This window comes from Acipenser ruthenus, chromosome 9 (genome assembly GCF_902713425.1).
Source record: "Acipenser ruthenus chromosome 9, fAciRut3.2 maternal haplotype, whole genome shotgun sequence".
Classification (NCBI taxonomy): domain Eukaryota; kingdom Metazoa; phylum Chordata; class Actinopteri; order Acipenseriformes; family Acipenseridae; genus Acipenser; species Acipenser ruthenus.
In genome coordinates, this window is record NC_081197.1 from 38645790 (window position 1) to 38661184 (window position 15395).

The following is a 15395-nucleotide window of genomic DNA, read 5'->3' on the forward strand; positions in this document are numbered from 1 at the left end:
GTAAAGGCAGGAGGGAATGGAGTGCTTGTGGGACTTGGGCGACAGTGTTAGTGACTAAGTCGAACAGACAGGACAGGTCCCCTACTGCTTGGGGAAAATGACTGACAGTGAATTGAGTGAGAAACAACTGCACCACAAAGCACATGTATCAAATTGTTGTATAGCAGGTGAACTGTACTGCATACTCGTAATACTACTACAGCTACTACTAGAAATAATCACAAAAAACAACAATAATATTATACGCATATTAGTATTCTGCCACAGGCTTAAGTCCAAATTCAATTACGTTAGATGGAATAATTGGACCAATTCTCTTCTGGTAACAAATGACCAAATATCATTTTCTCAAGCCTCATTGGAGTCATGAAAGTTTATGCACACCACAATATTTGGCAACCAAAAATGAAATATTTGCAGTGTCTAGACTAGCCATCTTTGAAACAATGTTCAATCATTGTGAAAGTGAACAGACATACTTATTTAGAATCATACACAATTCATTGTTTTCAATTGTTTATTTGAGACATACATCTAATGTTCTCTGCTGACTTCAGTTCTAAATCTACAGCCATTAAATCCATAATATCCTTTAAATATTTCTGCCAATTGTATTGAAGTCCAAATTGTAGAGTTGGACTGAGAGCAGCAGAACTCTCACGTAGTCCTTTGACCAGATTCAAGCCAGGTCTTAGTCTAATTTCTTAACTATGTGTCTTTTTAGTACTAAACTGTGCTTCCCAGGTTTGTTCTCATGCATCATACTGTTTTGTACCTTTTTAAGACTATAAGACTGTAGCCTATGTAATGAACACAATGCACAAAGAAATATGTTGAAACACTTTATTTTAGATCACTTTTTTAAAATTGTGCAATTCATCTCATTACATCTGCGATTATACTCAATCTTTATTCTGCTACTGATCATTTCTAACAAATCCCCAGATAGTTGTGGTATTAATATAAAGAACATTGTGTAAAATATACTGTATGGTTAGCTTTATGACAAAGTAAAACCAGGCCCTCACATGCTGCTTGTACACCTTCAACCCACCCTACACAAAACCTTATTAAAAGTTCTGGCTATATCCCACCTTTTGTATTTGTAATCATGGAAAACATTGTTCTTATAAAAGTATTCCATGGTAATTTCACAATTTACCATGCTTTTCACCTGTTTCCATGCTTTACCATACTTATCTGGGGTGTACATTGCTTTACTACATTTTCTTATGATTATACCAAGTTGTTGCACTTTAAAACTGTATGAGGGTCCATACTGTATATCCAAAATTGATAGATACAGCCTGCTTTGCATCACCAGGTGCCCCAATTCCATTTTAACATATGTATTACAACTATTTTACATATTATTATTATTATTATTATTATTATTATTATTATTATTATTATTATTATTATTATGTTCTTTCCCTTTACTCCCCATTCATTCTCAGATTAAGAAGCAGGACATAGACTAAAGCTTGGAGAACTGAATCAGGTTTCTGTTGATCTCAGAAACATTTCTGCAACCTGGAAGACAAAACAAGCATAATTCAAGAGTTACATTAAGTTTTGTTCAGTATATTATAGTTAAAGGAACAAGATTATAGCTGGTCCCTTTTCTTCTGTTGAAGATATTCTGGTTTGTTGCTTGAATTTTGAATATACACCTATTTAAAAGACAAGCCTATAGAAGTGGGAGTTACTGAAGCTTCCCTGTACTTAGTCACTTCTTGTTCTGGGGCTCAGTCTCATTCAAATGACCTAGTTGCATAGGCCATGTGACTTATAGTGCCACACAAGATACCAGGAAGGAACAGTTCTACAGCATTGTACTTGAAACACATTTACAGTATATGACAATTTAAAGTCTAAAAACAAGCAAAGATCCAAAATATGTTCAACACATGACGAAAAGGGACCAGGGATAATGCTGTTAATGCTAATATGAGGTAAAGATTTTAAACCATTGTTCGCACTGTATTTTGAAATAAAACAAAACAAAGCTGTGGCCTTCTGCAATAAAACATATTTGAAAGATGATGTTCTATCTCAGTGGTTTTGCCTGTTACTTATTATTAATAATGAAATTCAAGGGTAAAACTGATGTAGGGTCATACAGGTAGTGGACAAAAAAAATGGAAACACCTGGGTAAATGAGGGACACCAAGTATATTGAAAGCAAGGGCTTCCACACAGGTATGGCTCATGCGTTAATTAAGCAAATAACATCCCAGCATGCTTAGGGTCATGTATAAAAATGCTAGACAGGCCTGGTTGCCTATAATTATGGCTAGCATGGCTGCAAGAGGAGACCTCAGTGACTTTGAGAGAGGGGTGATTGTTGGGGCGCGTTTGGCAGGAGCTTCAGTGACCAAGACAGCTCAACTTTCTGATGTTTCATGAGCAACGGTGTCTAAGGTGATGTCGGCATGGAACTCCGAGGGAAAGACATCATCAGTAAAGGGCAACAGTGGGCGGAAGCGCATCCTCCAGGATTGTGATATCCGTGCATTAATTTGAAGTGCAAGGCAAAACAGGCGAGCAACTGAAGATCAATTGACTGCAAATTTCAACCTGGGGCGCGAGCAGCCAGTTTCATCAAAAACGGTCTGGGATACCATAGAGTGGGATACCATAGTGGCCCAATGCCCTATTAAGTGACTTTACATTGGTGTTTCAATTTTTTGTCCACTACCTGTATGTATACTGTACAGTGGATGTGAACAAAAGAAGGTCATGGAACTGATACTTGTGTCTGTCATGTTCCAGCCACTCTGCAGTTTACACAATGCTCTGTGCTGGGCCCACAAAGGTGACACTGTCATACCCTCCCCTGCTCAATAAACCATGGTTCAGAATAGTTGAACATCATAGCAGAAAAACGTACCAGCCAGTGCCATGGACAGGCAAAATTCATCATTGAGAATCTGCAAAATCTCCCGGACTCCTTCTTCCCCCTGCATACACACACACACACACACATTAATACAACTTCACAAAAGAGTAGAAATGAAGTGGTATAAAAAATGACCATTAAGAATCTGCATCTGTCATTTCAGTCCTTTCTGAAACTTTTATATAGAGATGTTTCCATATCCAAACTCAGAGTTGTCAAAGCAGAGTGGGCAGAAATTACAGTCACACAACCCAGTCGTTTTTTCTAAAACCACATCAGCTCAGCTTTTTGTACTGGTAATCAAATCAAAAAACAATAACAGATTATGATATAGAGTACACTTATAATAGGACATTAATTATCATATTCCTTCGAATTTAAGATGCACTTTTTTAGCAATTTTTTGTTTCTCAAAAATATCCTGTGTCTTAAATTCGAGTATAGTGATGCGTGTATTAAAATCGGCAACAAAAGATGTGACTACCCAAGTACACAAATAGCAACGTGACTGACTGCCGAGAAAAGACGAACCAAAACGTTACTGCCCAATCTCAAATCATCCATGACATACAGGCAGCCATTTTCAAAGAAGAGTCATTAGCTTGCTGAGGAATTTGAAAAGAAGCTTTTACAATTTCAGCATTTCTAACAAACATTATCAGAATCAGATCAGAAATGCTGATCAGACCCCCGTATTTTTTGACATGCCAAGTAATACCACAGTTGTGAGTAATCACGACTGGAAATGAGAAGCAGCACATAACTGTAATGCTCTGTGTGATAGCAGACAGCCGCAAACTGCCTCCATATGCGTACCTGAGGTTGTATCTTTGTAAATGAATATTTATTTGATGTTTTATTTTTTCCTCAAATTAAAGGTGGGAAATATGGTCAGTGTCTTAAATTCAAGGGTGTCTTAAAGTCGAAGGATTACGGTATGTAAAAAAAAAAAACTCTAAATGCATATGATCATTTTTGTTGGGCCTTACCTTGTAAGCAAGACCCCAAACCACAGGCCTCCCAATAAAGACGCACTTTGCTCCAACTGCAATTGCCTTCAACACATCACTTCCTGTGCGGACTCCTCCATCTAAATACACTTCAATTCTACCCTGGACCGTATCCACAATCTCTGCAAGGGCATCTATCTGTAAAGAAGAAAAAATATGAACTTAGTAAGTAGAGAACCTTTTACACTATCAGAAAAATATATTTCTTATGAAGCCAATATAAAGATGTATTTACTCAATTGTAGCATTGAGATGGTTATAACACAATACATTAATACAAATGTCTCTTTTTTGGGTGTGGGTGGTGGTGGACAGAAAGCAGGTAGTTCAATATGTATTTGTAATCCCATCTTAAGACACAAATAAAGGTAAGCACTATTTAAACATTCCATTTTGTATTACAATTGTGATGATTTGAGGGTAATGTGAGTTTGTTGGTGACAATACAACAAAATCTTCTGTGTTTAACTTATATTAAAAAGTATTGTATTATTGGAAGCAAGTTTTATTTATTTGTAAATAATAGAAAGCTTTTTTCAATATGAAATGCATGCAAATGCATTAAATGCATGCAAAACACAGGTGTGAGGTGCAACACTGACTTCTTTTACATCCTGAAGATTTTTAAACGTGTGCGGTAACAGCTTTAAAACAAAGAAGCACAAGAAGTTCCTTAATACTCCAGTTTTATTTTCACTGTGCTACATTACAATGAACGGAAACTGTAATTTTCTCTTTTTCTTTTCATTGTACAAAATCTGAGAAATGTTTTCAAGAGGGAACCAGGACACTCAACCTACTGTAGCAGGCCCTCCATCCAGCTGTCTGCCCCCATGGTTGGACACAATGATGCCCTGGACCCCGTGCTCCACAGCCAGCTCGGCGTCCTCCTTCGTCAGAATCCCCTTGATAACGATGGGCAGGCGGGTCAAGGACTGCAGCCAGTAGATGTCCTTCCAGCTGATGGATGGGTCCAGAGTGTTGGCTGGAATGCCATACTCTTCAGGACCGTTGTTTTCCTGCAGTTGAAAACAAAATCACCAAAGGAATTTAGAGCTACTACAAGGACTACTGAGATGTCAGCATCACCAGATGTGTTTTCTTCTGCATGGCTTATAAATACTTCTTTAGTAATAAACAACTGTCTTGGGAGACAAAACTAAAAGAGATTTATGTCACCTACATTTTCCTAGTATTGAACTTAGCTGATTATGTTCCTATTATGTGTGTTCTGTGTGCTTCTCTGTTGTTGCTTCTGCTTAGATCATTATTTGTCATGCTAACTAACTATCCTGAATGCTGTTTTTTTGAAGGTCACGAAAACCCCTAGGTGAATCACTGTGTATTGAAGTCCATCTCACATCAGAAAATCTGAAATTTTTGCTGAAACACAAATTATTATGACCTAAGCAGAAACAAGAGAGAATTATGTGGAACACACACAATAGAATATTAAAGAGTAAGCAGATTTGGCTACAATACTTCTGATGGTAATTAAATTATCATCATTTCTCTCTCTGTCTTTCTGGCTTCGAGCTTGTCTGGAGAACCCTAACAGACGTTCTCATGCCACTCAAATCATGTGATAACTAAGTGATATGGCAATAATGTGGCCTGACCATGTGAGAAGTGGGGATATCGCAGAATGAGGCACACACCCTGAAGTGCCACATTGCGATCATACAACAGCTACGAGGTCATTTCAAATGCAAATTGGAGACTAAATCAGAGGCACAAAACCAAAAGAAACCCCAAAGAAACCACAATGATGTCTGGGGATATCGCCATGGCTGTGATGTCTCATACCCCTAATGAATAAGAGGGTGATCATTGATATATGACTTGTCAGATCTGAACGGACAATTTAATTCATTCATTTTTTCATATTTGGTCTGGTCCCCAATTTATACAGCAAAGGTTCACAAATCCAGTCCTTGAGATCCAGAGTCCTCCAGTTTTATATGTACAGTATCATCATTAAATAAATAACTGCTTAAGACCTGAAAGGGGGTTCAATAAAGTAATTTAGGGTACAGGTGGAACAAAGACCAGGAGCGCCTAGAATTGTGTACCCCTGACCTACAGCATACCAACAGCTTTTCATGTTTGCATGGGAACTTACTGTACATTACACCGGCACTCTACATCAGAGCCAGCCTCCTGAGAGACAACAAACACAGTTTGGGGATTGTGTGTGTGACTGTCCCTTTTACTGTCCCTTTTTAGAACTTGAGAAACTTCTAAATTACACATTATAGGCTCTCTTGTAACTGTCATTCTAGGATAAGGATAAGCATAACATTGGACCTACACCAAATTCACTCCCAACATAGCTGAGGCTGGCTTCCTGTAAACAAGGGAACTCAGTGTTCTAGTTAATGGTGTACTGTTTTCTGTGTAAATTAGGGCTTATTTTGCCTTTTAAAGGTCAATGTGGTAATGCTTACAATAAATTCAGTATTTACCTCACTTCCCATGTGTGCGTGTATACAACTGTGAATAAGTAACTGTGGCAAAGTGCCCCGCCCCTGTGTGCATTTGTGTGTTCTGTGTATGTATGTATGCGTGCGTATGTTAATGTTGGTGTATAGATTGGTACACGGGATATAAACGGGTCTGTGTTTCACGTGTATTTAAAGTGTAGATTTGTATTTAGGCACGAGGAGAGCACAAATCACTTCACGTGCTGGTTAAATGTAATATGTGAGCACGGGGTTGCACGTAATTAATTCACGTGCTGGGATTCAAGTGAATAATTAATTAGTAATTGAATCCCAGCACAATAGTATATATAGACGCACATTTAGTCAGTCAGGGTTGGGTGTTCGGAAGAGGAGAACGGGTGAGAGAGAGGAGAGTTAAAATCATTAGAAGTAAATATAATAGTTGTTTGTTCTCACCGTGTTTGTTTGTCTCCGTGCACCGTTTGTTTAGTGTTAGTCCGTTTTGTCTGTCTCTTTATTTTGGCGCAAGTGCCGTGTCCCGTGTTTTCTGTTTAAACCTTTTATTTTGTCATTAAACGCTGAGTGCAGCCATTGCACTCAGCATTTCTCATCACCATCACCGTCTCTGTGTATTCCTTTTCTGGTCTGACGCCACCCACTCTGGCCGTCTTTGTGACAGTAACTCATTAAGAAAAAATACTTTTACAAAAAGAAGTTAGTTGTACCTCGAAAACACCATCAAAATTCTTTATTTTAAGATGTGGTGGTAGCCGAAACTGGTTCCGTAGGTCGTTCCTCCTTTTCCCAGTGTAGGGAACATCTACTGTAAGTACCAAAGCCTTGTAACCCAGTGCTTCCACCCGGTGGACAATCTGCTCCGAGACCTTGCGGTTCCGGTAGACATACAGCTGAAACCAGCGGTAGCCGTTGGGAGCAGCTTCCACAATCTCCTCCACTGAGCAGGTAGAGTAGGTGCTGGTGATGTAACAAGTGTTCACCGCCTCAGTGGCTGAAAAAAAAAGACACTTTTATTTATTTACAGCTATTTGTTTAAACCCATCTAAGGCAGGACAGAGTCTATTTTGTATTAGGGCTGGGATTTGGGTTAAGTTCTGGTGTTATGTGTAGTTCCCATTCTACAGGCAGGCTAAGCCAGCTATGTGAGAATGTGGCTGCTGTAGGGGAATTGAAAAGTCATGTGAGACGATTGCTAATTTAACAGTAAGGGTCAGTTCAGCACCTGTGCACTGAGACAGCCTTCAGCTATTAGGGTGAATGCTGCAAACTCCCAACCCTGCTTAAAAAGCCAGCACATTTTTTTTAATTCTTATATGGAGGAGGCCAGTGGTTAAAGAAAAGGGCTTGCAACATGGAGGTCCCCAGTTCAAATCCCACCTCAGCCACTGACTGTGTGACCCTGAGCAAGTCACTTAACCTCCTTGTGCTCCTTCTTTCGGGTGAGACGTAATTCTAAGTGACTCTGCAGCTGATGCATAGTTCACACACCCGAGTCTCTGTAAGTCACCTTGGATAAAGGTGCCTGCTAAATAAACAAATAATAATAATAATAATATCATTTTCACAAAAATAATTTATTTTAACAAAATATTTCCATTGTTCTTTTTTATTTTAGCTTTTCTCTTAACATATTTTTTAGAAAACAAAAAAAAGCACAAACAAAATCTCAACGCGTTTCGACAAGGAGTCTTAATCATGAGTAGACTTAATTTGATACAGAGGAACACCCCTTTTTTTTCTAAATAAAAGCATGCAACTTTGTGCTTAACTAATATTTTGAGTCTGAGTCTTGTGTCTGCTTATTTACAAATATTCACAAATGTCATTTCCCCTAACATGAAAGACTCAACTTTAAACCAGACCCCAGCAGTTCCAAATTTTGAATGGAAAGACAAGCCTGAGCAAGTGACCATTTTTACCCCCTTAAGAGTCTTCACTGAAGCTGAAGAAAGTGAACTCAGCAGCATTTCATTGTAATTAGATTGACAATTATATTTTAATATAAAATGTACTTCAAAATAAATTTGATGTCTGTACTATGTGTATCATACATCTAGTCTGTGTAGAAGTGAATGCTATTATGACTATTGCTGCTGAACTAAAGTTAAAATGAGTATATTTACACAGTAAAGTTTAGTTTCAGTTTGTAGGGGTAGCAAGAAGCAGCACTGCCATCTACTGTTGATTTTAATTTTACTGTGAATTCAAAGAACAGGAGCAAATAAGAGCTTCACTCTAAAACATTTTTTCTAGCTGCATGGGTTCTGTGTTTGCTCGACATGCCCATACTAGGAAACATACAAGGGACATACTTGAAGATGTAAGGACCACGCAAGAAATCTGCAATAGTGTTCTCACAACACATTGAACCCTTTAAAGGCTAGCCTTTTTGGCCTCTCATCTTCAACACCTTTTGCAGTACTAATTTCTCCTTCATGCCATGCCAAGCAATGAAAGGCAGTAGGCGCAATGCCTACAGGGAAACTGATCTCCGTGCCGAGGACTGTAGTCCGGGTGTTGCTGACGGACACATCCCGCAGCATCCGGGGGCGCAGACGAATTCTAAAAAAAAACAAAAAAAAAAACACATTAACGATAACGTTTATCTTTAGCCTGTTAAAGAACCTTGGTCTGATATTTATTGCACATCGAAATGAGGTTTCCAGAGAAACACCTGTGCCTTTATTCTAAACTAAACTGTATATGACTTTGTACGGTGTGCTCCTTTGTATGGTTTCATCTCTTCTGTAGTATGTTATTGTAGTATATTGAATATTGGAGTATTTGGACTGAGCAAGCAGGTGCTCAAACCCATGTGAGTGTCATTGGTGTTGGGCTAATTTTCCATTCCAACTGAAACAATGCAAGAAATAGCTATTGGAGTTTGTGTAGCCTCTATGCGGGCAGCAATCAACGCATCAGTTGTTAAATTGTTTCACATGGAACAGTAAATAAGACCAAGCAACGCCACGGCCCTCCTAACCTGTGGTATACATTTGAAAGTGTAATAACTATATAAATGAACAGTGCAATTGTAGAAGTCATACAATTCTACTGACTCTTTAGTATTCCTGTTATTTATTCATAGCTTTCAATTGTAATCCTTTCAGGTTTACTGTGGTACTGAATATACCACACTCTATCAATAGAAAAGTGTGGTAAAATACAGGGACCAATGGTAAATAATAAATAAGTATGCTATAGTGTTGTTAAATCATGGTAAATGTATAGCATCAGTACAGGAAACTGCAAACTAATATTTGCATTTCTTACTTGTCTTACTACATACCGTTTATATGCCAACAGGTTGTCATCTCTAGTACAGCAGTCATCAGCACCAGCTGCGTAATAGTCCCAGGTAGCCTTTGGGAGATGTTCTTTTGCATACTCCTCAAAATCTGTCAGGCATACCATAGCCATCTCAGTGCAACGCCCGTGCCTACAAAACACACACAAACATATAATATTCATTAGTCAGGAAATTAAACTTGCATTTGGTTTCTGTCTTCACAGTCTGTCTGGGAATTGCTTCCCGGTTATTTCGAGCTATTACCTAAACTCACTTGATGAACTGGGATTTTTGCTTCCTAGATTTAGGAATTCCATTTCACAGACACACACACACACACACACACACACACACACACACACACACACCTCCCTGTCAGTTATAATACAAATAGAAAATAAAATGTTGAGCAGCACAAATGTTTTAGTCCAGGGGTCTCCAAGCCTGGTCCTGGAGAGCCCATATCCAGCAGGTTTTATAGGTGTCTTTACATCATCAGTGGCTAAAGATCTGGAACACATGTTAATCTTGACTAATTAAGCCAATAATTGGTCCAATTAAGTAACTGAGCGATTAAGTGCATTTACATGAGCATAAGCATTATATTTTTCGGAAAACTAAGTTTTCCGAAAACTAATTCCAATATCAAAAGTCACGTAAACACAGTTTTTGGAAAATATATTGGAATATTCCAATAGTCAGTTTTCGGAAAACAACACCTAGAAATTTCCGATTAAATTCTGAAAACTAACAAAATGTATATCATGTAAACACACTTTTCGGAAAACTTATTCCGTTAGCATACTGCACATGTGCAAACTTCCTTTACATGGTTTTAGAAAACAGACAAAATAATAATAATCTGTAGTCAGTCTGCATGCATCCATTTGTCTAGTTAGGGATAAAGTAATACATTTGTTAAAGTCCGTATGTATTTGTTAATAGCCCATACTGAAGCAGCAAATGTTTTCCAGCTTTAAAATAACGTGAGAATTTAAAATAATGTCTGCAAAAGAAACTGGTGATATAGAACAGGATGAGCTGTTTGAAAGGCTGATTGCACATTTTGGGGAATCTGAATAGAGGTATAGGATAGTAATCTTTGAATTTAAGACCTGACACTTCGATAAAGCACTTGAGTTGTTGGATTGGGCTCCGTTCTCTTGCAGAAATGTCCGGTCTGTTCAAATCGTACTTAGGCTACTACAGTACTTTGCATGCGAAAATATCCTGCAGAGCAGGGCAGGGCAGGGCAGGGAAGGGCAGAGCATAGCAGAGCAGGGCAGAGCAAGACTAGGCCAGGCCTTCCCTTTTCCTCTTCTTCACTGACTGAATGCTGGTAACTACCTCCAGAACATTCTCTAAAGCTGTGCCTGCTGACAAGCATCCAACTTGTTAATTACCTTGCTCAACCTGGGAGATTGTGTAAATAGTTTTACATAGTTAAAGAACTAGCACCCTTTTCTTTTGTGAACCATTTTATTTTTGTTTCTGTAAATAAATACGCACAACAGTGCTTAAACTGCAATTCCTTCATATCTGCCTGCTATTTGTATAGCCATTAAGAGCTGCACCACACTGACATACTCTGCTTATATAACAAATATGACGTATGGAAAAGAAAGCATTTTTAAACTTAAATTACACATTCTTAGCAACATGGTGCAGTCTAGAACAGTGACTGGTATATATATACTAGTTTGTAATCTAATTTCGATACCTATGGTATTATATGAACTATTTTTGAAATTCAGAAGTAGAAAAATATATTAAAAAAACACAATATAGTTGAGGTACAATAACAACTGGAATATTGCAGGAAAAATAGTCAAAGCCAAATGAAAATAGATTTTAACATTACCTTCAGAGTGGAGAAGAGGCTTTCAATAGAATTGTGTGTCCCTTGATTGCAAAAGAACAGCACTTCAGTGTGTTAAACTGTACTTTTTAAAGTTTTGAAGGGTCAAAAGCAGTTAGCTAATTTTATTCAAGGTAACAAAAAGGACTTTGAACAAGAGCGTGTTTACAGTTTAACTAAAAAAAAACATGTGACAGCTTTCAATAGATAGAAACAATTAGTTAATTAGTCATACTGTACAACAAGACATTCCAATGTTTCTGGACATTCCATATACTTTTCCTCTTTCCAAAGATAACATCATTATTCAGAGGTGCTCACCTGTCAATCAAATCATAACTGCAATATAGCCAAGTGTGCCGCCTGTTGTGTTTTTTCTCGCTGCATGTGTGTGAATGAATAAGACAAATAGGCACCTCTCTACTGCTATGGCGTGGTGCCTAGAAGAGTTATAAAGGACCTGAACCCAATAAAGAGGCAACTTAACCCATTTGGGTTTCTTTAGTGTAAAAAAGTCTGTCCTGTGTGTCCTTCTCCCTGTATCAACAGCCACTAGAATACTATTACATAAAAAATATTCTGCAATGTAATAGCTTGTCTGCACTACCCACATTACCACATTTAAAATGTTTTTTTAAATGTTCATGAACCGGTCATCTGTTTTAAGTTGGTACTAACCTGTTGCAATTTAGGACTGACAAGCTCATTCTTTATCTTTCAGATAATTCCAAACTATTCAGAACCTGTCAATAAATAAATAAATAAATAAATAAATAAATAAATAAAATATGGACAAGGAAAACAGTTGTTTAGACAAAAGAAATTTTTTTCTGAAAGGAGAAAAACTACAATAAATAAAAATGTTTCAATCTCAATTTTAAAACGGTTTTTATTTCATGTATTAGTTAAAGAATATTTAAAATAAAAAAAAAAACCTGCACAAGGAAAAGTTACCAATTTTGTCAAATAAATAGGTGTTTTTCTCTTTTTAAAAAATTGTGTTGATTACACTTTGGAGAAAAAGGGGGTTTGTGACTGCTCCCTAGAGTAAACAGTGCACATTAAAAATGTATTATTGGTAGAGGGAAAACATGATAAAATGCATGGCTAAAATACATGGTAAAGTAAATACAAACATGTAATAATAATTCATCATTTAAAAAGGTTTGCCGTCAGTTCCTTATTTGTTAGAATAAGACTCCTATCAGCCAATCACAATCCTCTAAAGACTTCCCTAACAAGACGTTTGAAAGCAATTTCCCATGACAGCTCTGGACCCAGCTGTGAATTTTACCACTGCTTCTTGGATGATGCTGGCTTGCCTCCCTTATTGTCTTCATGTTTTTAACAAAATTGTTCGGTTTGGTGGACTGTGAAATTGTTTCCAAAGATGTATGGCATCTGCATAGGACTCAGCTGCTTTTTATTATTGCTGATCTCCAAACAACAGAAATCAAAGTAAAGCACTCTCTGTAAAATAGTCACTCTTACTGAACCAATCCTCTAATCCTATCAAGTCTCAAACTCTCATTATATACCGGTAAGCACCTACAATAGATGTAGTACACAACACAATTCTGTGTAAATGAGCTGTCCTGCACATGACTGATTGAGTATACAATTACAGATGGTAATCATAATCAAATTGTCAACATAGGCTTCCAGATTAATTTAAGCAAAAGACTTCCCTTGCTGTCCATGGCTTTCCTACACAGGCGCCAGTGTTATGGAAGGTCTTTCTAATATTGTGTCCACCATCGTAAGTTATACTAGCAATGCCATGCTTGTACCACACTTTAAGCAAGGTTGTATTCAGCAAGCAAGCCTGAAAACTCAAAAGAAAACAAACAGCTAGGCCAAAACAAGCATTGATTCCATTTTGACATAATTTGAAATATTTAGTTAGTAGTTATAGTAGTTGAAGCATCAGTTTATACCCTTTTGCTGTAGAAAATTCTAATTTAAAATGCATTTAGTATTTCTGTTGAAAAATATCCCCAAAGAGTAACAACGACTCGGTCTAAACTATTCGTCTTAGTACAAAGGTGAGTTACACAACTATAAATGGAGGATCACATCTCTATCAGTGGCCACATTATGCAACAAAAAACAATTTGGTATTGTATATGTTAATATTAATAAGAAGTTCATGTCCTCATTTAAAAAAGGTGATCTGTTTACTATGCTTTCAGTGTTCTGGGTTAAATCATTTACTTATTTAAATATTGTATCAAAAAAAGTGTATGACATTCCATCTCCTTTTTACACCCCACCTCTGCTGATGCCATCAATAAAATGATGCGTCACACAGGGCAATAAATACATTCATGTCATTAAAACAGACTACACGTGGAAGTAACAAAAAATAAAATGATCATTAAAAAAACAACACTCTTTTCTGTAAGTATGCATTTCCTGTTCTCTTTATCCTCTTCAGAGAAAGCATTTATTTCTAAACACACACTCATCCTAAACATTTTTAGTGGAACACTACAATGATTGGTTTGCTATGAATTAAATATCTTACTTACTTTCCCATTAGATGTCCTACACCCATTAAATAAGAAAAAAAACAACAACAGTGATGTGTTCAGTCAGCTATGTCACGCTGCTTTGATTTTCAGCACTCCATTCTGTCTCCCTTTTGGTCTGCTGATTAGACACCCTGTTTGACTCAATAGTGTTTTAACAGTTACCACTGCGGTCAGCACTTGAAGGCAGAGTTCTCTTTTGTATGTGAATTAAAAGGGCAGATAGCAACTTTGTGTTTCAATTGTGTCAATATACTGCAGTACCTCCATTATTATGAGTACTGTATGGATTGTAACATGTTTTCATAACATTATAATGTGTTTTTTCTGGTATGGTTTATTTAGCATTCATTGATTGAACCAAAAGAGCAAATACATGTATCAATCTTGTATGTATCTTTTGTGTAATTTGAGTATATAGTTGGTGGTTATAAATGTAAGTTTTAGTCCCACCTCTTCATTTTTATCCTCTTAATTGCCTGGTTGTTATTCACCATACAAATCATTTGAATCAGTTAATAAACTTTACACAGCAACCTAAAGATAATTTTTTTAAGTACATGTGTATGTTATAATAAGAGATATCTGATGGGGGCGCTCTATCACAAGACATTATCATTTCTACTATGGTAAAGTAGCCTTAGTTTTGTCACATTGTTTTTATAACACAACTGAATGCCTATCAACCATCTGTCCTACATATTCCCTACTATTGAGCATAGTGTTCTAATGATCTACTCCAGTCTTTACCAAACAATTAAGTGATATATTTCAAGCTCTCTTAAGCACTCTCAGGTCTTTTTTCTCCTATTAGCGACTGGATCAAGTGCTTTGAAATTGTGTCTCAGAGATGGAACACCTATTATGGCTCATACACTGTAAAACCATTGAAATGGGTGACTGCTGTGTCTGGCTTACTCTGTAATGCCAGGTGAAGCTTTACTATACCTAATTTTAAGCCGGCTCAATCTAAAAAAAAATACATTGAGCCAGTGCTAAAGTAAGCATTCTATTACGTTCCAGTATCCTCAAAGGGATGTCATCACAAGCAATCCCACAAACAAAACCCTGTGTACTGTGTTATATGGATTCAAATTCTTGTACTGTTTCTGTTTTTGTTAACAACCCTGAAACTTAATTTTAAAAAGTTTCAGCTCAGCCAAGAAGGGCTCTTTACATCATCACTATGATCAAGGAGTGATACTTAATTTGAATGGTTTCACCCTCAACACTTGTGTGAACTTGCCTGCCGACAATTGCGCTGTGATGCCCTAGTTTAGGGGGTTTCAACAAGTGGTACGTGTACCCCTGGGGGTATTTCCGTAGTTTATCAACCCCCAGTA

The 15395-nt window shown here is 37.2% G+C and overlaps 1 protein-coding gene across 3 annotated transcripts; it reads right to left on the reverse strand.

Moving 5' to 3' along the window:
• Positions 1–829: 829 nt before the first annotated feature.
• hao2 (hydroxyacid oxidase 2 (long chain)) lies at positions 830–14183 on the reverse strand. 3 transcript variants are annotated; one of them, XM_059029956.1, is made up of 9 exons: positions 14053–14183; positions 12200–12264; positions 9664–9813; positions 8785–8936; positions 7082–7365; positions 4713–4931; positions 3892–4050; positions 2894–2963; positions 830–1533 (listed from the first exon to the last, which is right to left on the reverse strand). In XM_059029956.1, exons 2-9 carry the CDS (start codon positions 12226–12228, stop codon positions 1478–1480), a joined length of 1119 nt encoding a protein of 372 aa, XP_058885939.1. In that variant the 5' UTR covers positions 12229–12264; positions 14053–14183; the 3' UTR covers positions 830–1477. The 3 variants fall into 3 exon arrangements, with proteins under 3 accessions (XP_058885939.1, XP_058885940.1, XP_033866211.3); XM_059029957.1 differs by lacking the exon at positions 12200–12264 and having other exon boundaries at positions 14053–14163; XM_034010320.3 differs by lacking the exons at positions 12200–12264; positions 14053–14183 and adding an exon at positions 11525–11635.
• Positions 14184–15395: the final 1212 nt, after the last annotated feature.